This window comes from Periplaneta americana, chromosome 2, assembly GCF_040183065.1.
Source record: "Periplaneta americana isolate PAMFEO1 chromosome 2, P.americana_PAMFEO1_priV1, whole genome shotgun sequence".
NCBI lineage: Eukaryota > Metazoa > Arthropoda > Insecta > Blattodea > Blattidae > Periplaneta > Periplaneta americana.
The window spans coordinates 149,348,057-149,372,960 of record NC_091118.1 but is presented as its reverse complement, the minus strand read 5'-3'; the positions used below and the strand labels follow the sequence as shown (position 1 = coordinate 149,372,960).

The window sequence follows — 24,904 nt, the reverse complement described above, 5'->3', positions numbered from 1 at the left end:
CTATGGATACATATTTACCACGTATTGAGCTTCGTACTTGTATATACTAGATTGTGGTAGTAGTATGGACTAATCTAAGTAAAAAAGTTCACAAACAGTATGTCCAATTTTCAGTGGGTGTGGAGATGAGCATAAGCTTATGCTATGTTTTTCTAATAGCAGTAATTAATTAGTTTTGAAGAAAATATAACAACTTCAATTCCTTATAGGTCTATGCAATATCTGATAGTACAACTTATCACCGAATTTTCTTTAAACGAAAAAGTAAAATAAATAAGCAAATGTTTATCTTGTGTGTCTTAAATGGTAAAGCACTCGGCTACAAATGCAGAAGACCAGGATTCAATTTCCAACATAGAATTGAAAAATTATGTCTTCCATAGGGACTAAGTATGCTGAAATTATCATGTGATCGTCCTGTAGTTTCCTAAGCTGCGTCCGTATGTTAGCGATATGATCAGGGAGTCCATTTATTTATGAATATTCTATGTTGGCTACAAATGTGAGGAAACATTCTCAACATCGAAAAGTCTTAGCTTTGCAATAATAATATAGGTACTATATATTATTTAATTTCTTGCAAAAAATCGCCAATATATTAGAGAACAATGGAATATCCAATGGCAAAATTAGTACGAAAGAAGAATTAAAAAATAAATATTCTTCAGACGATTAATAAAATACCATAACACAGTACTATTATTGTACAAGAAATTCAATAACATCAGAACAAATTTAACCGGCGCTGGTCGCTGTTGTTTAGTCAACCGTCCGAAGATAGGTCTGAACCTCACAAGTGATACCAAGAAGGCACCAATTATGAGGCAACTAGGCCAGGAGATAATTCAGTATGGTGGCCAGTTCCTTTCCCCCTCCAATGCATACATCGCCGACTATCTACATATTACACTAGTCAAACTTCAGATACATACAAACGATTGTTCTTCTTCTGACACATATCGTCAAGAGAGATGTAGCCTACTCCTGATATAATACGTAGAATCAGCCAGAACCTCAATTAGAGGACAGCTGGTCACTATATGAGCATTTTTAAAAGTATCAAATTCAAATGACAACCATCCAAAATAGTAGGGATTGCATGTTTGTCCCTTTCTCTAGTTGATTTTTGTAAGTGTTGACTGTTACGTACTGGAAGAATTTTATTCGAAAAATACACGGTACTCTGTAGAAAAAAATATTTATCAGACCAATAGCTCAATTATGACGGAATAATTACTGTCATATCTTTGTAAAGTTAATGGCATTCTTAACCTATTCGGGTTTATTATTTCCCTTTACAACTTCTAGACCTTTCTTTGAATGCAGGTATTTCGCTAGACAACTTATCCTTTTACAAAATAAAATAAAAACATGTACTTCGCATAAAGCCAGTTGAATATAATAAATAAGGAAGTATAATAGCAGGCAGGGGCATACGCAAGGAAGGTTACCGGGTTTTAACTTTCCCTTGAGCTTTTATTGAAAAAATGACATAGGCCTATTTAGACCTATTTAGATTCGAGTATTTTTTTTATCCATAATCGTTTCCACTTCTCTAATTTTTCACTGTCAGAGTAACAAAATCTACATCGACGTAAGACATAGTCCTCATATCCCTTATTCAGTATAATCTCTGTGCTTGGTGCTGCGACACGTTCGAATTATAACAATGCTATATTTATTATAGAGAGACCTTGTAATAAAATGAAGCTGGTACAATATGAAATTTAACTTTTTGTGAAACATATTAAAAAGGTTGTTTCAACAATGCTGCAGTGCAGATGTTAAATATTATGTATTGTCGATTTTAAACTCATTTGAAGAGCGGTATTTGCCCGTTCGTTAGTTTGAGTTCTGACTTTATTGTGAAACGTTCGTTTAACGTTTTGTGCATCTGAGAGTTCATATTTTTATATACACTTCACATTATTGTTATGGCTTCTTTGATATGCCTAAGCGGCAGCAAAGCTCAAACAATTTTTTAGCAAAAAGTCGCGTAGTGATTCTCGCGAGGTTAGTGGAAATTTCATCCTGTTTCTTCACAGCCGCAGCGCGACGATGTTGTCACGAACATTCTTCCCGGAAAGAATTTCACATCCCCCTGTGAAAACTCAGCTGATGATAATAATAATAATAATACACAAAATTTTAAATACCGATAATGTAAATTATAAACAATTTTATGCTCGAGCATGCCGAAATGTAGTAATTATACACCTGGTAGTAGCCCTTTAATGCACCTCATTAAAATATACCTATTCATTAAAGTTCAGGTGTTCAGCTAATGACAAATCACCTTTGTACCGTTATAAAACCGCAAGTATCGATTATTCTTGGATATGCAATCGAAAGAAAATTAGCGAAAAGTCACGGAGGCTGGAAATCCAATACTGTCGCAGAAGGTTATGTTCTGTTACTGTAATAATTAACGTTAATTGTAAATAATATTCAAATAAATTCAATTTGTCATCTCGTTTTTCAATTCTAAATCAATTTCCAGGTTATATCAAGGTCAATGACATTCGGCCTGGGAAAAAAGCAATACTTTCGCGTCTGCGCAAATCTCACAATTCAGGTCAGTTCGCTACTCACATAACTATAACATGACCTACTTTTGAATAATTTCAAGTTAGAAATATGGTCGAGCATAAAACGTCGTATGAAACTTGCCTATAATGGTAATTAAGACGCTCGTATGAAAATTATGAAACTCGCTTGCGCTCGTTTCATAAACAAATTACTTGCGTCTTAATTACTACCATTATAGGCTCATTGCATAATGTACTATTAATAATGACCCCTTCTTAACAAAATTCTGCGTACGCCACTGAGAGTAAGTATGGACAATCTTTTCATAGAAATTATATATATTGTGACAGTAAAAAAGCCTTAGTCTAAGTCTTAACAAAACATGTATTGTTACTTCAACTCACTATTTTATCCTTCTCAAAAATTATAAAAGTATAAATCCAACGAGGTGCTAGCCTCGGTAAAATGTCTGTTATGCGACCATCCGAACGACAATGTACGTAGCCACCTTTCCCAGGTTAAGAATAAAAGTATGTTCCCCAACTTTGTATTGACATAATTTTGGACTGATCGCGGTAAATTTTGACAACACTTTCACAGATGTGGTATTCCCGTAAGAGACTGCAAACGCGAAGAAAATCAAACAATAAAATACTTTGTTTACCTGCCCACAATTGATGTTCGAAAAATACAAGCAGGCTCTAATTTAGGCTAAATAATTTATCAAATAAATGTATCTCCTTTAAGGCAATGCTTCTTAATCAAATCACTCTCAAAGTTATAATGAATTTTATAAATTATATTTGTTTCATGCTGTATAAAAAACAGACTTATTTAATAAGTGTAGCCTAATTATATTTTAATTCGAATAAATTTCTATATTTATTTATTTCAGCCATATTTATAATAAAGTAAATTTTATGCTCAATTTAACTTTGTACAAATTTTATGTTTGTATACAGGGTGAACCTAAGTAATATTAATTCTAGTGGATGATTCCTTTAGTAAAGAGCAGCAAAAAATCATACCATTTTGCTGTGTTTTGAATAGTTTTCCAGAAAAACGTGCATTTTAAAATACACTAATTTTGCGATCATGTAACGCTGCAATCAATAGGGATTGCACATTAAGTTATGTCGCTTGTTTTGAATAGGGAAGTCCAATTACGTGAGATATTTCAGGTTCTCTAAATATCTGTCTTAATCCCTAATTTGTTCTAATCCTTCAGTGTCTCTAATCATTTACTAGCCCATAGATTTTCCTTTCAAATTAATTTAGGATGTAGTTAGCAGTTTGGAAGAGAATCGAAGTTTAACTTCCATATTATGTTTGCGCGGGGTGTATCAGTGTTATGTTAACATATTTCTTTGAGAATTATGTCAATGAAGCTGAGTCTGCAGGAATGAGATTTCTTCGCTCCATAGCCGGTTACACCTTCCGCTTATCTTCCCAATAAGATATAGGCTTACAGTAGATTTCACTCTTCCCTGACTGAAATGCTTCGTTATTCTGCAGGATCAAACAGTGTACCAGGGTTGACATGGACCATCTGTTCACCGCTCACCACGAGATGGGACATGTGCAGTATTTCATCCAATATAAAGACCAACCTCTCGTGTACAAGGAGGGCGCTAACCCAGGTACACCTCAATTTATTTTCTCCTCCACAGGATAAAGCAGTGCACCCGTATCAACATGGATGATCTCTTCACTGCTCATCACGAGATGGGGCATGTGCAGTATTTTCTTCAGTACAAGCACCAGCCCAGAACATACAAGAGGGGTGCCAATCCAGGTACTAACAATACAATACGATTTTATGCAGGACATGTTGTGTAAGTGGAGATCTACAGTTTACTTTGCAATCGTGTATTCTCAAACTATTGTTGTCATTCGGTCTCATGGCTAGAAAGTAATACAAAATTCTTTCGCAATCATACTGGAGTTAATTATGAATCCTTTGGTTGCGATTCTGAATTGGATAATCCAGGGTGCGAATTAAGACTTCTGATGGGACGGAGATAGAATCCTAGATAGAGAATACCATATATAAAATTATTGTCACCCTCATTCGAGACGGCTCAACGCTTGGTCGCACTGAGTTGCTCGTCTTGCACCTTGATTATAATAATAATTATTATATTCATGAGCATGCTTAAGATAAGAGTGTAATTCCTAAGTTATTGATTCTTGTCAGCTTGCCATTGATGATAATACATCAATATTATTTTATTTTTTTCCTTTATACTTTATAAAGTAAAGTATACTCGTAAATCTAATGTTTTTTCCACAATCATTAGAGGGGTATAAAGTTTTGAATTTTATAATTCGGGTATAGCCTATATTTATATACTATTGGCAACACTGACGATTACCTTCGCCATCTACTCATAGAAGTAATAACTAAAGAAGCTACACTTACACGAACAAATTATCGATCACTATCGATTAATAGGGGTCAGGTCAGGTATTTTTGAACGCCCGTGTACACTCGCTTACGGAGAATATCTTCAGGGGAATTCCATGGTATTCAATATGTTAGGGACATGACATTTGCAAAATTCTTTTCGAAGCACTGAACAGACATAAAATCAATCTATGCCCACGTGCCTTTTATAAGTGATACATAGTTTATAATGGCATCATTGATTGTGGTCGCACTTAATTTCACTGTGTATAAAACTAAAAATACTACGTGTTAAGGCTGGTCCACAATAAACCGGGAACAGAAGCGACAATGGGAACGAGGACGGAAATATTGTTAAAATGAATGTATTTAAATGTGAGCATTTACAATTAACTTTCACTTTTCCGTTCCAGGGATCCGGCAAGCTTCTCCTTAATTGTGAATGGCCACATTTAAGTTTCATTATCCTCAACTAGAAGATCATTTTATTATTCAGAGAAAAGATGAAAAGAAAAATCTATGCTGTGATCGTAAGAGGTCAAAAGGTTTAATTCTTGGAAAGATGATTATGGTGAAAAAATGAAATGTTCACTTTAAAAGAATATGTCAAAAAGATATGTCTACAATTACTTCTGAAAATATTGAATAAAATATCTTAGAAATCACACAATAGCGAGATTGAAGTCAGTTCGTAAAACTTAGTAGGCTATAGTCTATAAGAATTTGTAACAGTTTTTGTACTGTTTTAATAACTGATAATATGAATTGTCTACTAAGTTGCTTACATAATAATATTTTTTTCGAAACAGATTTGTGAATTAATATGAAATCCCACAACAATAACTATAACATCTAAATTAGTGTAAAAAAGCAGTTTATAGAAAAAAGAACCTTTTAAAGCAGTACACATTAGTGTCTTAGTTCAATGTCCATTTTAAAACAAGAACTATCTTTAATAATAGTTTACTATAGACAGTCTTTATATTAATCGGTTCAGAATCTAGTGCCTAATATATTATAATAATACAAATTTAGTAAATTTTAACTATCCGCACCATTCAATAAAATTCGAAATAAACGCCTGTCATTTGAAATGGAATCGGTGAGATATTTATGTATTAGGTATTGTTGTAGAACATAATGAACAAAATGCATAAAATTGTAACGTTTTCAATCAATATTTCAACAAAATAATAAATAAATTATACAGGTTGATTCACGAGCATTTACCGTCCTTTACGGAGCTTATTTCCGAAGACATTCTGAGCAAAAAATGTCATATAAACATGAGTCCTAATCTAAATATTTACAGAGTTACGTTTCGTTATTGGAACGCATTTCTGTGAACGTGTGATCTTGGTTAGCGTGCAGTCAGCAGCCAGCGCGAGCGCTACGGAAATCAAAGATAGCCGTATGCAGTTACGTAGAGCGACGAGTGCCGTTCACAAGCGTGCGGCCAAGAGTACTCAAGGGGATGCCGATATCTTTTAAAATGTGTTGTAAACTCTCCAAAACTGTAAATTAGGATGCAAAGTTGAACTGCAAATAATTAAATCGGTGGAAGTGGTGTGATTTTTAATAATTGGTGTAATAAGTGCGTAAGAATAATGTAATTTTCTAGTTAAAAATGGAAAAATATGTCTGTACGAAGCAACTAAAAAGTTCACAGCCCATTTCTAGCTTCATAATACTTGCCAATTAAAGAAATGATACTTCTGAATGGTTCATTCTCTATTTGTATTATTCTTTTATCTTCAAACTAAAGAAAAAACGTATTTTACAAACAACTTTAAATTAGTGTAACTCTGAAAATATTGAGAAGTAGCTGAAAGCACCCGGCGTTGCCCGGGTTGTCCTTTTTGCTTCTTTTATTTAATTAAACTGGTTGTTAGACTTTTCGGAAAACTTAGAAACTCAACTATAGACAATCAAAACGAATTGTCTTCAATAAGCTTTCCTCGTCCATAAAGATGAATCTTTACATAGCGTCACTTATATGAATTAATGAACTTCTTAGCCAAATGCCTCAAAGGATTAACTCAATTTAAAACAACTACAGATCAGGCAACGAAAGAAAACATTTCATCACTTGCCTTACTTTCAAATTTGTTTTAATTTGTATGTATATATGCTGTATACATATATGTGTTTATTTATTTATTTATTCTGGCATAATTAAGGCCATCAGGCCTTCTCTTCCACATCACCAGAAACACAAATAATATAATAAAGAAACCAAACTATAAATAAAGTAAAACCAAACGAACATATAACATAAAGGCTACAGTCACACAAACTTTAAATGAATTAGCATTGTCTTGAAGTTCAGCAAAACAAAGACACACTCCTCGGTCCCTATAGGCCCACTTAGCATTGTATCAATGTTCTACAGACCTTACATTTTATCTCTGCCGGTCAGTGACTGTTAAATTTCAAGTGGCTTATCTTGGTCATGGAAGTCAAGGTATTAAAAAGCATTACAATCTTTCTGCCATCTCCTTTCCTCCCCGCAAATGTGACGTTGTACAGAGGCAGAGATAAAATAATTATAAGACCTGTACATTGATCTGAAGCTGTGCATTTCACGTAATTTCATGTCTGTGTATGCTTTCACTTGAATTTCAGAGACAGCTGACGATAAACAGGGAATTCCCTTTTTCCCAGTCTGAACCCGTTGGGGTGCCATCGAGAGCCAAAATTTCTCTCTCTATCGATCATACCAAAGAATCAATATATACGTATATAATTTAATTTATATTGAAAGATTTTTTTACCCTTAACCGCTGTATGCATATTTTTCTTAATATGACTTGAGAAACTATATCTCACAAATTCAGAACATATTATATTAATTCTTATTTTATACACAGAATACAGATACAATATTAACTCACAATAAGTCATTTTTAACATAAAGAGTAATATTCTCAGAGACGTATATACCGGTTTTTATTTTTTTAGAAATTAAGAGATTGTTATTTCCACAACGCATAACATACTAAATTGGCAACGTGATTATGTAGGCTAGTTAGAATTTCGCAGTAACACATTTTCTGACATGAACAACAATATTTTGAGAGACGTATATTTTAGAATTAATAGAGTGTTATTTTCAGTCGCCTTACTTATATTCACATAATACATTAGCAATATGACAAAAGTATCATTGAATTGCTTTTTGATGTGTGTAAAATCTTTTTTCCCCCTACTTCTCTGTATAAAATATAGTTAAGAATGTTAAAAACGCAGTTTTTAAGTTAATGCCTGCTACTTTGAGCGACTGTCCTTGATCATAATTTTAAAATGGCCATTACAAATGCTAGTCGCACTGAAATTGCAATTACTTAAAATCTAAAGGGCTGTTAGTGGGTATCATTGGAATACGTGAGAAAAAAACATCTTCTCGTTTCGTTTTTCCAGTTAATATTGTCACTTCTATTACTACGTTTTGAATGAGTTTTTTCACACCAACTCTTGTTCCATTGCATGATTTTGGTGGGTCAATATTTCGCAATAGTACTATTGGTGATTCAATATCAAATATTAGAACAATTATATGGCAGGAGTCCTTGTAGTCTCAAAGAATTCAAGAATTCGGTTGAATAAAACACAGCTTGCTCACTATCTACAACTGCATCGAGAAATTCATAATATGGTCCTGGACTGCGTAAAGATATTTATTGCATGAATTGCCTAGATTTTAGCCTTCATGCTGTATCAATAATGTTATTTAATTTCGTATTATAATTTCCATGGCCTCGTGAAAGTCGATGTTGAATACAACAGACAATAACAAAAAACAATTGACTATAGAAGATTGCAATTTAGTATTAAACATGAATGTTTGATCGTACTTATTTTATTTTTTTTTTATTGTTTAATTCATTTAACGTCCATTTGCACAATTTTAATGTAGCCTATGTTTTTCTCCTGGTTATGAAGGTTAAATATGCAAACTTTGGCACATATCGGTCAAAGCGTGTAGATTTGTATAGAGAAATACATACATACCCACATTCACTTTTATATATTAGATAGGAACTATGTTTATATGACATTTTTTGCTTAAAATGTCTTCAGAAATAAGCTCCGTAAAGGACGGTAAATCCTCGTGAATCACTCTGTATAAAGATGAATTCCGAAGAACAGCACTGAAAACTTGCAATTCATGCCGCACAATCAACAGTGCAAAGTCTTAAAAAAATAGTATGGAACATTTAACACCATATTCCGTGAAAGTTCTATACCTTGGATAAAGATTCGTGCCAGTCGACACTCACAGGCAAATTTACGTCGAGTTTAGAGTTACATGTCCATCCTCTACTACAATACGCAGGCTATATTAAGATTTCGAAAACGTCGAGCATCTTCTGGAAATGTCTCTCAAAACTGTATTGTATTAATCTCCAAAATATTGTTATCCATAGGATTCCATGAAGCTGTGGGCGATGTGATGGCCTTGTCGGTATCGACACCCAAACACTTGCGGCAGATCGGGTTGCTGGAAGGCGAAGCTCCTGCGGAAGAGGACTACGAGGCTACAATCAACTTCCTTTATCTGCAAGGACTGCAGAAGATCGTGTTCCTGCCTTACGCCTATCTCACGGATCTCTGGAGATGGGATGTTTTCAAAGGAGAGATTACAAGTGACGAGTACAACTGCGAGTGGTGGAGACTCAGGTGTGTCATATTAACGAAACAAAGTTGTTTTCTAATGCCAGGCATTTGACAAAGTGAAAATAATAGTAGCGTACATTGGAAGTGAAAGTTGTAGGAATTGATTTGAGTTTTTTTTTTAAATTAAAAACACTGCAATAATAAACACATTATTTTGCTTGTTTCTTCAGGGAGAAATATCAAGGAATTGAGCCTCCTGTTGACAGGACTGAGGAAGATTTTGATCCTGGTGCAAAATACCACATCATTGCCAGCGTACCGTACATAAGGTACATACAATACAGAGTTTCAGTGTTATTTGAAGCTAATTTCACTTGTGATTATGAGGTTTATAACAGATGAGAATGTAATCGTAATGGGTTACTATGATTCCAGATACTTTGTGAGCTTCGTAATTCAGTTCCAGTTCCACAGAGCTCTGTGTGAGAAGGCAGGTCAGTTTGATCCTAACGATCCGAAGAAACCTCTTCACGAATGTGATATCTACAAAAGCACGGAAGCCGGCAATCTCTTAGGGTAAATGAAAAAACTTCTTTTAATATCTGATTCTATAATCTATGCCAATAATTATAATTTTTCTCACAGTGGAAAAAAAAAATTTGACATCCTCCCCCCCCCCCGCAGTCACCTTTTAGGACTCTGACTCATTAACAAGTATAATTTTTCTCACAGTGGAAAAAAAAAAATTGACATCCTCCCCCCCCCCGCAGTCACCTTTTAGGACTCTGACTCATTAACAAGTACATAATATATATCCAAGTTGCCTCTTCTTTTTGGTTTCGGGTTCAATTGCAAATGGGGCCGATATAACACTTATTATACAGTATATAGTTGTTAGTGTTATGTTGCAAGGACAGTACAGTACCTGAATAAATTGAACTTTTAGAAGGGATAATTATGTTTAGGAAATAGTGTTGTCACTTCAGACCAATACACTGTAGTTTTGTTAATTCGGCTATAGAAGACGGTGATATTATGTTAGTCGTACAGAGAATGAAATTCATGTCCGTAAAAATGCTGCTTGAAACCTACATCATATAAATAGCAAAATTTGATTTGTTATATTGAATTATTTCAACGTTACAATTGCTTGTTCGTTAAAATGTGTATATGATAACGTTATGCAATTTGTGTTCTTTTGTTTTATGTGTTTTTGGAAAATATAGCTAATTTCAATTAATGCTCCGCTATAAATGTTGTAACTAAAACCTTGTGCATCCTTCGTGTTAATCGTATGGCTCGTCCTCCCCCCACATGTTACCTGCGCCTTGTTTACGTTTTCACTGTGCCTAAACGAGACGCTCTACTGTAATTACGACTGGGCTCTCCATGTGGTAATGCATACCGTATAAAACTTGAATTATACGTTCTATGGGGGTCTGAAGAAAAAATACGTAAGTGAGAAAGACGTACAACTGAAATAACATTTAATAACATCTGGTCCACCGCTGTGTAATAACGGTTAGCATTCGGGTTCAAATCCTAGTTGAGACAAGTTACCTGGTTGAGTTTTTCAGAGGTTTTCCCTCAACCCATTAAGAGAAAATGCTGGGTAACTTTCAGTGTTGGACCCTGAACTCATTTCGCTGGCTGGCTTCATCTCATTCGGATGCTATATAACCATAGCAGTTGAAAAGCGTCATAAAATAATCAATTGAAAAAAAATAAAAACAACATCTGAAATAACATTTTTAGACTATACGGGGAGAACAAGTTAAGTCAATTTAGTAAAAATTTCACAAGAGAAATTTAGGACTTCACATTTAAGCCATCTTCGAATCTTTAATGCAGTAGCCTACAGGTACTCAAATTTACAACGCATATATTTGGAAAAAAGTAAGACTGTTTGTTGAAAATCTTAGCTGCTTTACAACCAATGCTAGCTGATACATTACATTTCAAACTCCAATGCAGAAAACTTTACGACAATGACTTACCTTGTTCTTATTGTGTGACATTCATTTAATAGCAAAGAATTATTTTAAAAAATCAGTTATTTCGGACTGCTTGCTCCTAATCATGACCTCAGATTGTGATAATACTGTTCCATAATTTGTTCAGTTACATCACGATGAGTTACAAAATGTTTCGCTGTTTCTAAAGCAGTAAAAGCGTCATTAAGGTTGTTGGAGGAAAGCATGGGAAGCTTCGAATTTCCATCAATTTCAAAGTCGGCAGCATCTTAAAAATGAACACGAAGGCCTAATGTGCTGTATTTTCGCGTTCTTATATTTTCACGGCAAACCTCATTTCGAGAAAAATTGATTTAGAACGTATAAATGTTGTTTCATATCTCCTAAGGTTTAAAATACGATCGTATAAGTGTAAAAGACGTATAAACAAAAAATGTGTAACCGAAATAAATTAATATTGAAAGTATAGGAATTTTGCAGTATAACGTGTAGGCCTAAAGGCTGGTTCACAATAAACCGGAAACGGAAACTATAACGAGAACGATAACGGAAATAGTGTTAAAATAAATGCATTTAAATGTGAGCATTCACAATTAATTATTGTGAATGATCACATTTCATTACATTTATTTTAACATTATTTCCATTCTTGTTCTCGTTTCCGTTGCCGGTTCATTGTGAACCAGCCATAAGTGTCAAACACATAAAATAAATTTTACTGCATATTACAGGAGTTACTAATCTTGATGATTTCTATCCAATTAAGAAACTTCCTAAATGTTTTGAGTTAATAAACAAGATTTCCTTTATATACATTTAAAATCATAGCGCATGTACATATTTTACAGGAAAATGCTGCAAATGGGATCATCTAAACCTTGGCCAGATGCTATGGAAGTTTTGACGGGCCAAAGGGAAATGGATGCTAGTGGACTGCTGGATTATTTCAAACCTCTGTCTGAGTGGCTGGAGAAAGAAAACAAGAACTCTGGAGAATACATCGGATGGGAGAATACTAAGAGAAGTAAGTACAGACTCTTAATAACTGACCGAAACCAAAGATGTTGAAGGACCACAGCTTGGTAGCTCAGTTGACTGAACATCAGCTTACAATGAATACGGACACGAGTTCGAATCCCGGTGTTGATGGAGTGGTATTTGTAGTGGGCAATGTCAATGTTTCCGAGATTTTTCTCAGGAATCTCCTCCTAACATTCCACGATCGTTCTCCATTTGAATATTAGTTATCTTCACAATACGAGTAGCAATTAATCAGAACGGTGTAATGTAGCATTGCAAACTGGAGTACAGATGGCATGTCAGAAGAAAAGTAGTTCGTTTTCGGGGAGTGAATGGTACTTAGCAGAATTTCACCGGAACTCTTAAAGGCTGGCCCACAATAAACCGGGAACGGAAACGACAACGAGAACTAAAATATTGTTAAAATGAATTATTTAAATGTGAGCATTCACAATTAACGAGAAGCTTGTCGGAGCCCGGGAACGGAACGTGAAGGTTGACCAAGTTTTAACTTTGCCGTTCTCAATTCCGATCACAGCCTACTAGATTCATTGTGTTGCCATCAAAAAGCTATTTGATCATCGCATATTTTGTTGCAAGGAAGGCATGACATAGTTTATTCTATATCAATTGCTTGTAACTAACTCAGAAATTCAGTAGAATCACTTTCAATATGCGCTATGTGTATATGTGACTAGACTATCACATGAATTGAATTCTTAAACATTCCGTGCCTTAAACTTGTGTTCATGTTGGTTGGCTTGTACTCATAAGAGAACGTCTTTGGTCAATTGTACACAAATAACATAAAAATGCACAATATCGACTTTACACATCGTTATTGACATGCATATCGATACGCACAGCCGTTTCCGTTCTCGGTTTATTGTGAATCAAAAATCTTCACGTTCACGTTATCCGCTTTTCGTTCTCGTTCTGGTTCTCGTTCCCGGTTTTTTGTGGACCAGCCTTAAGTCTCCAATGCTCAATCTATAGACGGTACCACGTAGCTGGATCACGACAGCTACAAAGTAAGCAGTCGTTCGGATTGAAACATTCTTAAGGAAATGAATAGTAAGGCACAATAAGCCTACTCGAGGTTGTGGTGCTAGGCTTTGGTTTCTCCTTCATACAAAAAGGAAAAAAAAAACATACTGAAGAGTACACATTCAATGCCTCACTCATATATTGAAATACAATTACAGTGCACAACAGTGCCAGATTACATTGTACCATTAATGTTAGCATTCCTTTAAAAATTACATACAGAAATATACGAATATTAAAAAAATGTATAATATTTTATTTAGAGTATTTTCTAACACCTGAAATTCGCATTGCTACAGCAGAGTTTATAGTTGTTGATATGTTTTATTGTATAGAATATGTAATTATAAAATATACCCCCTTGCAGCTACATTCAATAAACGAATTATGTTCGTCTATATACAGAATAAACAGATCAACTTGTACTAGTATACCAACTTCCATTTCTCAAGTAAAATATATTTCACGGAATATGTATTACTTATCTTTCTCGTGTTAAATTTTACCGTACCTGGTTAACATATTTTAGCCTGTTATGGGACATCTTCAGAACTGCTGGTGCTGGTCTTGGCGCCTTTTGTTTGTGTTTCCTGGAGGGTGTGTTTGTGTGGTGTAATGTGGAGTCAAATAGTGTATGTGTTCTGAAATTGAGTTGTGTGTTGAGAATTTCATTTGGAAGTTGAAGATTGGAAGATGGCCCATAACAGGCTGAAACATGTTAACCTGGTACGGTAAAATTTAACACGTGAAAGACATATAATACTTATTCCGTGTGATATAGTGTTAAAAGTTGTGTAATCAAGATATATAAAATATATTTCATGTTATTCTATAATCTGAGTGTACCCCGTCTATTTAAATCTAGGTAGGATCCAAAACGCGTGAAAAAATTATGTAGGAAGTTTTGTAGTGCCTATTTGAAATCTGAATTATATCTCTGGTTATTTATTATTTTTCAGTTTGTGTGCAAACGCAAGAGGAACTGGAATCTATTAGAAAAGAAAGTGAAAAAATGAAGGATGAAGCACCGGAAAAGGATGATGAGAAGACTTCCACATGAAACTACTTGTATCTGTAGAAGACAGACAGTGACAACCACGTCTGTGATTCGTTTTATTCCTGTACTGAGATGACCATAAGATTAATAAAATTTAAATCGAGAACAGTGTATTAAATTTTATTCAGAACATGGATGAAAAATAATAATTTTCTGTTTTGTTTCGATTGAAAACTTATGTAACATAATATTAAATAAAATTAGCGGAAATAAGCCTGGAGTAGTGGTTACTTATCTCATGCGTAGAGTCCGGATTTCCATGCAAACGCATGTTTTTATACTGGGTGGAAGTGAAATAACATTGCAGATTGAAAGGGACGATAGGGTACAATGAAATGAATAGAAAACCTATACTACGTTTTGTGATTAAATGTACGGTTAATTAGAAAATTAAGTTTGAAGTTTCACCAATCCGGCAACATTGCCGCTAACACACACTCCTCGTGATACAGATGTAAGAGATCAGCGAACTCGGTGTATCTCGCTAGATGAGCTGTTCTCCGACGCTGTGTTGCAACCAACTCGTATCGTGAAGTGGCTTCAAATTAGAGGTTTTTAAAATTAAATTTACATGAAAATCGTCCACACTATTGTCAACTATCGATATGGACAAAAATCACGATCCTACTCTCAATAGTTACCGAATACAAGGCTGTCAAACATCTGGGGGGGAGGGAATTTCTGAAAGAACTATTAAATTTCCACCAATATGATTTTATAGTTTCTTGTTACATGCAACATCTCCAAGGCTATTTCACTTCCACTCTGTTTAGGCTTGAGCTTGTTACACTTCTCAAACTTTGGAAATATTCGTTTCATGACTGAAGATTTCAAATAACCGTACTTTTTCCGTGCATGTTTGCATCTTTTTGCCCTTTTCGAAGTAAATTCATGCATAATGAATATTTTGAAAATGGTAGATTTAATATCAGATATTAAGCTTTTATATTGCATATTATGTCCTCTTTTCTGAGTTTAATATATTATGTTAACTTACATAATAGTGCTTTTTATGAATATTGCTTCGTAGAATCTGGTATTTCTACGTTATTTATCTATTGAAAAAATGAGAGGAAGCTACCGGTAATATGGTTTCGTGGCATCGTCCTGACAATTAAGCTTTGAATGATTTTACTCAAATTAAACAAAGGAGTTACCCTTTGCTACATCAGTGGCTGTTACCTATTGTAAATAAAAGTAAATTAACTGAAATTGAAATTACTTTATCAAGAAAACAGTATGTGTTCATTTGTTCACATCTACATCATATTAATAGCAAGTGCATGAAAATTACGTATCGTATAAGTAGAATAAGAAGGTAAAATTAGGAAACTGGAAATGTAATACTCGCAAAGTGAAATAAAATTGTCCATATAAAACATGGTATCAGTTCTATTTACGAATTAAAATAATAAAAATACTTAAAAAAACAGAGAAAAACAATTAACTTCAAAAATATGTTCAGTGCATCTGATATCATGGATAATGGAAAGTTTATTCCAGCGGTCAAGTTTACCCCAATTTATGGTATGGAAAATAGTTCATCTCAGAGGACATAGGGAAGGAGTACTTCACGCGATATATCTATTAAGATCTCTCCTGAAAAATCTTAACCCCTTCCAAACAAAAACTGAAATAACACTTCTGGCACACCATAAATAGAAATATAGGAAAAGGGAAATTATGCAGAAAAACATGAAAAATAAATGCCTGGATCATGATCTATGGAGGAAGAAATATGTATCTTTCGGATGAGGAAACCTATGAGGAACAGTGAATTATTCCTACGAAATAAATGTATTAATTAATTAATTAATTAATTAATAATTATCCGTGGTGAAAGAGCTCTTTATACAGAGATCTAACAGTTGACTACTAGCCTCACGTCCAAAATTTAATTTGATTAATTTTAACACACGAAAAGGAATCATGAATCCATGCGGAAAACAGCAATAAATAGACTAGTTCAAATTTATTGAATTGGAGTACAATAACATTGCTAAAATATGTTAATTTGTTTCTACTAAACAAGTATTATTAATAATGCTGGAAAAAGCTAAATTCTCAGTCATTTAGGAACCTGGAGAGTGTTCGTTAAGTTTTGAAGACAAGGGATCATGTTGCTTACAGACACAAGGATCAAGAAAGAAAAGGTGTTTAAGTAACTGTGGAGGCGGTCTGGGATGGTAACGTCAAAAGTCCAAAGAGGCTTCTTCGCCGAGTCAGCCAAGAATTAAATATCTAACAAAAAAAAAAAAGAAGAAGACGGTTCACAGAAGTGAAGAAAAGATACAAATAAGGCCTGATGCGATATACTCATAATTTTAATAATGATACGCTTCACGAGATAAAAAATGACAGTGATCTAGGTTAATTCAAGGATGATTTCTTTACTTACTTCGTTGCAAAAACACTTCATATTAAACACTACTGTAATACAGATATTTATTATGCATAATGGTCAGCTGGTACAACCACTGTGCAATAGTACAGATGACTAACAAAATTTCGTGACTTTTTTTTATTATCCAATTTAATAAACCCTATTTCACCCTGAGGTATACTAGGGTTATAGTTGGCATCAAAATATATATTTTATAACCAATGAACAATATAATATAAAATTGTGGTCAAGGTTTACAATTCACATGAATTATGTATAAGAATGCACTTTAATGAAAGAATGGATCCTGTTGAAGATTAGTGAGATGTTTGAGGAATAATCAATGCAAATGATATTATACAATAATGTCTAACCGTTTCAGAGTAAATATACGACCTAAAAAGATAATTAATAGTACATTAATATAACAATGTTTGAATTTCACTTTCAAATTAATACTTAATTCATGAACAATGGAACAGTTAAGAGTAATAAAAGGATATTACAAGCAATGATTACGGTTACAAGTTACATACATGATTCAGAAACAAGTACAATAATTGAAATAATAACACAAGTAATGACTTATAACTAACGAAATTCTTCAAGAACAATATATAATAGTAGGGACAATACAAAAGATTTAAAAACCAAATGTAAACAGTAAAGGAATAGTAGAAAAATTGACTTAAAATTACACATTCTTTTTAAGGCAATAGGTAACAACAAAAAGATACTAATGTCAATATACTGACTGTAGTTACAGATTAAACACATTATTTTAAAAACAAACACGCGAAGGATCAATAGCTATTTTCAGGCATTATATACATGGACCATGTCTTTAATTCACATCTTTTTGACGTTACTTCTTATATTATTTTGTGTTTCAATCTATTTAAATTTGTTATTTTTCACTGTAACAACAAAAATATGTTTCATAAAGCCTCAAGGCATTTCTCTATATTTATTGTATCATGGTACTCTTTGTCAACGGCAGCCTGTAATGGTTATAGGAAGAAAGCTATTACACATTATTTTAGAAGCAATAAATAGCTATACTAAGAGATGACTTAAATTAAATACATTATTTAGTAACAACAGTTGGCAATAAGGAGGTATTACAAGAAATGGCTCAAAATTAGAAATCAACATTGCCAACATCCAAACGTATGTTACATTAGTTCAAGTCTAACATACAGCTAATGCCAATATAAATGTACAATTCATTAAGGAAATATATTTTATTCATTGATCTGAATGAAGGAGGGGAGAGAAACGGTGAATGGTTTAATGGTTGAGTTGTTTGGACTTTTTCCATTGCTAATTTTCAAAAATTGTAGCACAACGTTTCGAAGGGTGGAGTCAGACAAGCTAGCTATTTGTAACGATCCACACAGCAGGTTTTCACCTGACAACGAAGAGAGATCCACTCTTCGATACGTTGTGCTACAATTTTTTAAAATTAGGAATGTAAAATGTCCAAACATCTCAACCATTAAATCTTTTATTCATATTTCACTTTCTTTTTCAATAGGAACGCCAGAATATTCCTTCTTGGTTCTTCTTCACTGTGACTGCTACGACTGTCCTCATCACTGTTTTCATTAACGGACTCACTTGATTTACTTTCATCTTCTTTATTATGTCGATTATGAATGTAAGAAAAAACAAATTCCTTTCTACAGTCAGACACATGGGGTGGAACACAACGCCTGTGGCGGGAGCTGAACTCAAAGCCATAATGGCACCTTTCTTTGAAATGAAATAACCACACACCAACGCGACGGCATACGTGGTACTCGGTGCAACTTGGCCTAGCTGGGAATCTTCCTGGTCTGATGCATATGTATTGTGGACTGTACGTCTGCAGATTGTTTTGTTCGGTCGTGGATCCATCTCGTGATGACTCTGTCTCTTTGTTCATGGAGGATTCATCGGCATAATTTGGTTTATTCAGTGGGCGAACACTTGCAGTGATGCTCGTAGTAGTTAGAGCTTCATTAGTTGTTGAATTTCGGTGCGTTGTTTCAGAAAATGTGTTAATTCCATACGTTGTGGTTGCTGCAACCTCAGTACTTGAACTTGTCACATTTGTCACTGAAGATTTTTCGGGTTCGCTCTGGGTTGTAATTGATTCATCTTCATCTACTACAGCTTCAGTGCTGAAATATGTGTTACTAATATTTCTTTCTACATCTGCTTCAGTAGTATAAATTTGCACTGGTTCTGTAGGTTTACTGAAGTTATTCCTAGTTACAATTGCTGCTTCTGTAGTTTTAACTTCTGTGTTTGATGATTTGTTGCTGAGGCTGGTCGTAGTTGCCACTTCTGGTTGAACAGTAGAAATATTCATTGATTCTGGAGATTTGTTGAATTGATGTTGAACTGTAATTGGTATATCTGTGGCTTCTGTAACTTCCGTGCTTGGAGAAGACTTATTTGAATGACTTGAAACAGTTGTCATGTCTATGTTGAAAGTAGAAAGAAGCAGAGATTCTGAAGAGTTGCTAAACGTATTCTGAGTTTCACTTTGAATTACTGTGATTGCTGCACCTAATGGCTTAACTGTGGAAATATCTAAATTTTCATTTGTTGCCTCACTAACCAAGATTTCATTAGAATTCATAGTTTCTTGTTTAGTACTATTTATATCCCGAATTTCATCTGCATTGTTGTTCAATTCCTTTGACTTGTCAGTAGTTGGCTTTACATTGTCGTATGCAGTGTATCCGGTCTGAATTAAATCATAGTTTTTGTTTTCTGCTTCTGTTGTGTTTTGTGTAGTTTTATTTATGTTGGAATGTAAGGCAGTCATTGAACTGTTAACTTGCGCCACTTCAACAAACATAGGTTCCTGTTTTGCTTCTTCCAAACCGTAGTCTATGTAGGGCACCTCTAATTTTGTTTCTAGTAACTGTGTTTCCTCTTTTTCAGATTCAAACAGATCAGTGAATGTCTGATTTATTGATGAACGGATTGTACTATTCGGTTCTGGAGCTACTTCCTTAAATTCTGTCACTGATATTGAATCACTTATTGACACTTTATCCGTTGTTGTCTCGGGTTCTGTTGACAGATCTGTAGATACTGTTTGCGTATATGGTCCAGGTGATAGCCTTGTCGAGGAAGCATCTTCTTCGCGCCCTTCTACAAGGACACTTCCAAAGACTGTTGCCAACAACAGCATAGGAAGTAGACTCTGTAATCATATGCAAGGGATATTTCCTTTGTTAACTTAATATTCAGGAACTTTCTCGAATAAAATTTGTAGCATTAAGGATATAGCTTTATAAATCCAATTTCATAGAAACATTTATGAAGCAAATATGTATAATTTTTTAAAGAGTTAAGTTGTTCAAACAATTCTCATAAACTGAAAAATATTAAATACGCAATGGCGTTTGATGAACTCTCTGAATGGAATTCTATCTTGAATGATTTACTGTTATGTAAACTCGAAATAGTCCAAAACAGATTCACAGTGAAACCACAATGATATTATAAAAATTAAGGTTCCTTCAAGTTTACGATATGATATAATATTTATACTGAATTTGTGAACGCGTAGAAATGTATTATGCTGTACCTTGTTTTATAACGATCACCCACAAATAATTTTCGTTCAAGATGTAGAATAATATACTAAGTTGACTTGTGTCTTAAACTAAACAAAAAATGATAATTTTATAACAACTCAAATAACATATCTATAACAAAGTAAAATGTATCATCCACTCGATCAACGTTAAATTACAACACTAGGCCTATATATTATGTTACAGTGCAATTTCAACACTGTTCAGAAAATAAATAACACACTGTTTGGGAACTCATATAGTCTATGCTATAGTTTACCGTGAGGATTCAGCTTATCACAAAGAGAGAATGACTGCACTGTCTTGGGTCTTAACAATGATTTCATACTGTTTACAAGGAATTAGGCATACAAGTACAGTAACTCAGTGATATGGAAACCAAATATACATAGAGAGGTAAGTGTGCACGCTGTTTCGTGATGCTTTTGAAGAAAGAATCCAGATAGCCGAAAGGCTGAAGAGTCATAATTATAGCTTTATTTAATACTACAACAGTAAAATAGAATTAAACAGGTCTAAATTTTCTATAATTTAAATAATAATTTTATAATAATAATAATAATAATAATAATAATAATAATAATAATAATAATAATTTATTGCTAGAACATAGATAAGTTACATATTTTTACATATAAAAATCACTCCAGCACCCCCAAGAAAGAGTACATAAGCCTACTCGTGCTCAGGTGTCACTGCACAAAATTGTTAATCATTTTATTAATTAAGATAATGAAAAGTAAAAAGAGAAAAAGAAAAACACAGATATTACAGTAATTGAAACTAGTTTCTATTTTCTCTCTAAACAATAATTTTAATTAATTTTTTAAAATAAGAAACATTAGCAAATTGAATGTTTGGTAATTTAACTGTTCTCTTGTTATAGAGCCTTGGACCTTTGGCCGAAATTGCTACTGTGACTATAAGCTACAGTTGTGGTACATTTAGGTTCCGTCAGGCATATGTTGTATGATGAACTGTTTAGATAAAGTTATTTTAAACAATACTTTATTTTAAACCTTTAGGGTGCTATTCATAGACATTTCGCAGCACGCGCTACGAGCGTACTAAGCTAGCCCCGGCTATCCACTGGTTACTAGTACAGAATTCAAATCATATCCTATCGCTAAAGGCTGGTTCACAATAAACCGGAAACGGAAGCGATAACGAGAACGAGAACGGAAATATTGTTAAAATAAATGTATTTAAATGTGAGTATTCATAATTAACTATTGTCAATGCTTTCATTTGAATACATTTCTTTAACATTATTTCCGTTCTCGTTCCCGTTGTCGTTTCCGTTCCCGGTTTATTGTGAACGAGCCTTAACACTGATTTATGAATACGAAAAACTCTGATAATCCACCGAAAGCCCGCGCTAAAAATGTCTATGAATACGGCCCTTAAAGTTCTTCGTTGTAATATAAATCTATAGGCTTTATCGAAAGTGTACGTATATACGTGTGTAGTTGTATAAGAATGTATGTACACACGTGGAGTGAAAGAGAAGGCCCTATGACCTTAACTCCGCCAATATAAGTAAATAAATTAATGAAGGGGCAAGCAAGTAAATAACTAAGTAAATAAATAAATGGACGAATGGACAAATGACAAATAGGCAAATGAACAAATGGACAATTAAACATAATATAAATACACAAATAAACTTAAACGAACAAACAAATAAATAAATAAACAAACGAAAAACAAATAAACGAATAAACAAACAAACAATAGCGGAAGACGCAATGCATAAATAAATAAATAAATAAATAAATAAATAAATAAATAAATAAATAAATAAATAAATAAATAAATAAATAAATAAATAAATAAATATTGTGTTAAAGTGTCAGGCAACGAATGATTTGAGAAACGGTTGGCTGGATAAAAGATTACTACAAATAAACGCTATAGTAGCTTATATAAAATGAATGGTCCCCTAAACGCCAGCAATTTGCATAAATTAGGAAAATTTCTTTTTAGAGTTAAAATTAGATGGGTAGAGAGAGTCAAAGCTCTGACGGATATGGAATTATAAATGTTGAGTAGTTGGACACGCTAGGAAACTATGAAAAGTAGTCAATGAAGTTAAGAGAATAATTTTTAAGAGATTGAGTATAGAAATGAAAAGGTTAGAGTTTCAAATACAAGAGCTATACTTATTATTAGTTTTATTATTGTTATTATTATTATTATTATTATTATTATTAATGGATGATGATACTTATAGGTTCAATATGTACTATTTTTTGTAATATTTATATAGAGAGTGATGGCGAATTAATAACTGGAACACATCTAATCCGCCATGACGTGAACAAAGATTGATGAAATAAATAAACGAACAATGAGACAAACAAATAAATAAATAAAAATCAGTGAATAAGTCAATAAAAGAATAAATGAATAAATAAATTAATTAATTCGTAAGTAAAAAATAAATGAAATATAAATAAATAAACAAACAAATAAGTGTGTGTATGTGTGTGTGCATGCGTGTGTACAGCTACGGAATTAAAATTTGGAACTTCCTTATTGCATGTTTCTCTTAGAACTACAACATACAGAGCATGCGTAGTAAACAAGAGCCCCTGTACATGTACAGTATATGCTACTTGTGGTCAGTCGCGTGAAATTTTTGCCTACATACAGGTGGACTCCCACGAATACTTGCTCCAAATTTTACTTCCGTCTCTATGTACGTAATATAATATATTATACAAGTTTCTTTAACTAAGACAACACAATGCATCACAGTAACAACAGACAAACGTCTTAAGTTAGTGACAATATTCAAACTCACAATCATGACGATGCCAAACAACTTTAAACTGTACCACTGCTTGCTCATTCTTCCCTATCTAGGAGTATTTGAGTTACTCAGTTAATTGAGTGCGTTACAGCAGTTACACAAATGTTCCATTTTGAATTACTTTGTGATGGACTTCTCAAAAATAAAATTACGTATATAAAAACATGTTCTTACCATAACGACTGTTGGATTTATACGAAACATTTCAGTCTCTCTTCTATGTAACAGCACGAGTGAAGGTCTGATGTCGTAAGTAACATTACCACATTTCGTTGACGAATAAATAGCCTTTCGTACGAAGATGTTAAACTTCTTATCTCTGAAATATTTAACTATGGATTTACGTACAAAATGAACGAACATATTGCAGTAACGTAACTTAAGAAAGATCTTGAATGCATAAATTTGTCACCGAATTACTAGTGTACAAAATACTAAGAATTCTAATGTGAGTCACCGGTAAACAGAGGAAGGAATATACCTTCCACATCACACCACCTCGAGTTAAGAGATAAAAGACGAGAAAAATAAATGAGTCAGCAATCAAGCAAAATACCATTATGTTTTTAATAAAGCAAATGACTAATGAGTGCATGTAATTATTATGAATTTCTCCGAATCATCGGTAAATAGAAATGGAATATACAATTTTATTACGACTACAGGGTTGTTTCCGATCTCTGATAACAAATTTTAATGACATCATGTGCGTCAGGAATCACACGACAGCTGAACTGTGGCGCGAGGTGACAGACCAGTAGTGACTGATCTCATAGTCAGAGTGCACGGCGACTCACAGCAGAAATTCCCAAGAAAATCGAGCCTTCTTGAGAGTGGTACATAAAGCCCTTTCCGATGCCAAGTAAATTTAAGTGAAAATAAAAGCAGCCTGCAATAAACGAGGTTTCGTTATTTGCAAGAAAGGCATCTTCTGTGTACTCAATAAGATTGGTAAAGTTGGAATGAAATTAATTTGTATCATCTCGTGGAATGCAGCGACTTGTGATGGGGGTGGATTTGCTTGCTTTTTTTTTTTTTTTTTTTACTCATAACGAGTGCACCTCTGCACATGTGTGGACATTGTGCCACTGCCATACATCTATGACGCAGTGCATGAGGGTAGATCACTAGAGGAAACCCAAGAGGTGGAACTTAAACTGAGAGGATTCGATCCGACATCGGGATGGGAATCCGGTGTGCTTAGTGGATAGAGCATCAGCACGTAGAGCTGAAAACCCGGGTTGAAATCCCGGTGTCGGAGAGAATTTTTCTCCGTTCCACTCATCCTTCATCACTAATACAGAAATTACGTGATAGTAAAACCACGTGACAGTGCATGTAGCAAACCGACTACAGTGGTTATATTGTAAATAGAGCCACTGTAAAACCAACACAGCAGCGCTGAACCAGAGCGCTCCGTGTAGAAGAAGTAGCAGCTGATAGAAAATACTAGGTTC

The 24,904-nt window shown here is 33.9% G+C and overlaps 2 protein-coding genes across 7 annotated transcripts in view; one reads left to right on the top strand and one right to left on the bottom strand.

Moving 5' to 3' along the window:
* LOC138694698 (angiotensin-converting enzyme-like) overlaps nucleotides 1-14,870 on the top strand; it is a 69,634-nt gene extending 54,764 nt beyond the window's left edge. For 3 of the 5 annotated variants that reach the window (XM_069818686.1, XM_069818687.1, XM_069818684.1), the window contains 6 exons: nucleotides 4,200-4,324; nucleotides 9,364-9,616; nucleotides 9,784-9,882; nucleotides 9,989-10,129; nucleotides 12,375-12,550; nucleotides 14,553-14,870. In XM_069818686.1, coding sequence (XP_069674787.1) covers nucleotides 4,200-4,324; nucleotides 9,364-9,616; nucleotides 9,784-9,882; nucleotides 9,989-10,129; nucleotides 12,375-12,550; nucleotides 14,553-14,653 — 895 coding nt within the window. In that variant the 3' untranslated portion in view covers nucleotides 14,654-14,870. Of the gene's footprint in view, nucleotides 1-4,044; nucleotides 4,170-4,199; nucleotides 4,325-9,363; nucleotides 9,617-9,783; nucleotides 9,883-9,988; nucleotides 10,130-12,374; nucleotides 12,551-14,552 lie in introns of all 5 variants that reach the window. The other 2 variants (XM_069818688.1, XM_069818685.1) reach the window with 1 other exon arrangement.
* Nucleotides 14,871-17,004: 2,134 nt separating this feature from the next.
* LOC138694700 (uncharacterized) lies at nucleotides 17,005-23,715 on the bottom strand. Of its 2 annotated transcripts, none has more exons than XM_069818690.1 (2): nucleotides 23,622-23,715; nucleotides 17,005-20,235 (listed from the first exon to the last, which is right to left on the bottom strand). In XM_069818690.1, the coding sequence occupies exons 1-2, from the start codon at nucleotides 23,649-23,651 to the stop codon at nucleotides 18,541-18,543; spliced, it is 1,725 nt and encodes a 574-aa protein (XP_069674791.1). In that variant the 5' UTR covers nucleotides 23,652-23,715; the 3' UTR covers nucleotides 17,005-18,540. The 2 variants fall into 2 exon arrangements, with proteins under 2 accessions (XP_069674791.1, XP_069674790.1); XM_069818689.1 differs by lacking the exon at nucleotides 23,622-23,715 and adding an exon at nucleotides 23,439-23,574.
* Nucleotides 23,716-24,904: the final 1,189 nt, after the last annotated feature.

What these genes read in the sequence shown, in the direction of transcription:
- LOC138694700 (XM_069818689.1), bottom strand. Translation starts at nt 23,486, where the DNA reads ATGAGCAAGCAGTGGTACAGTTTAAAGTTGTTTGGCATCGTCATGATT. An exon ending in TGTTTGGCATCGTCATGATT is followed by an intron (nt 20,236 to 23,438) that starts GTGAGTTTGAAT and finishes ATATGATTACAG; the next exon opens with AGTCTACTTCCTATGCTGTT.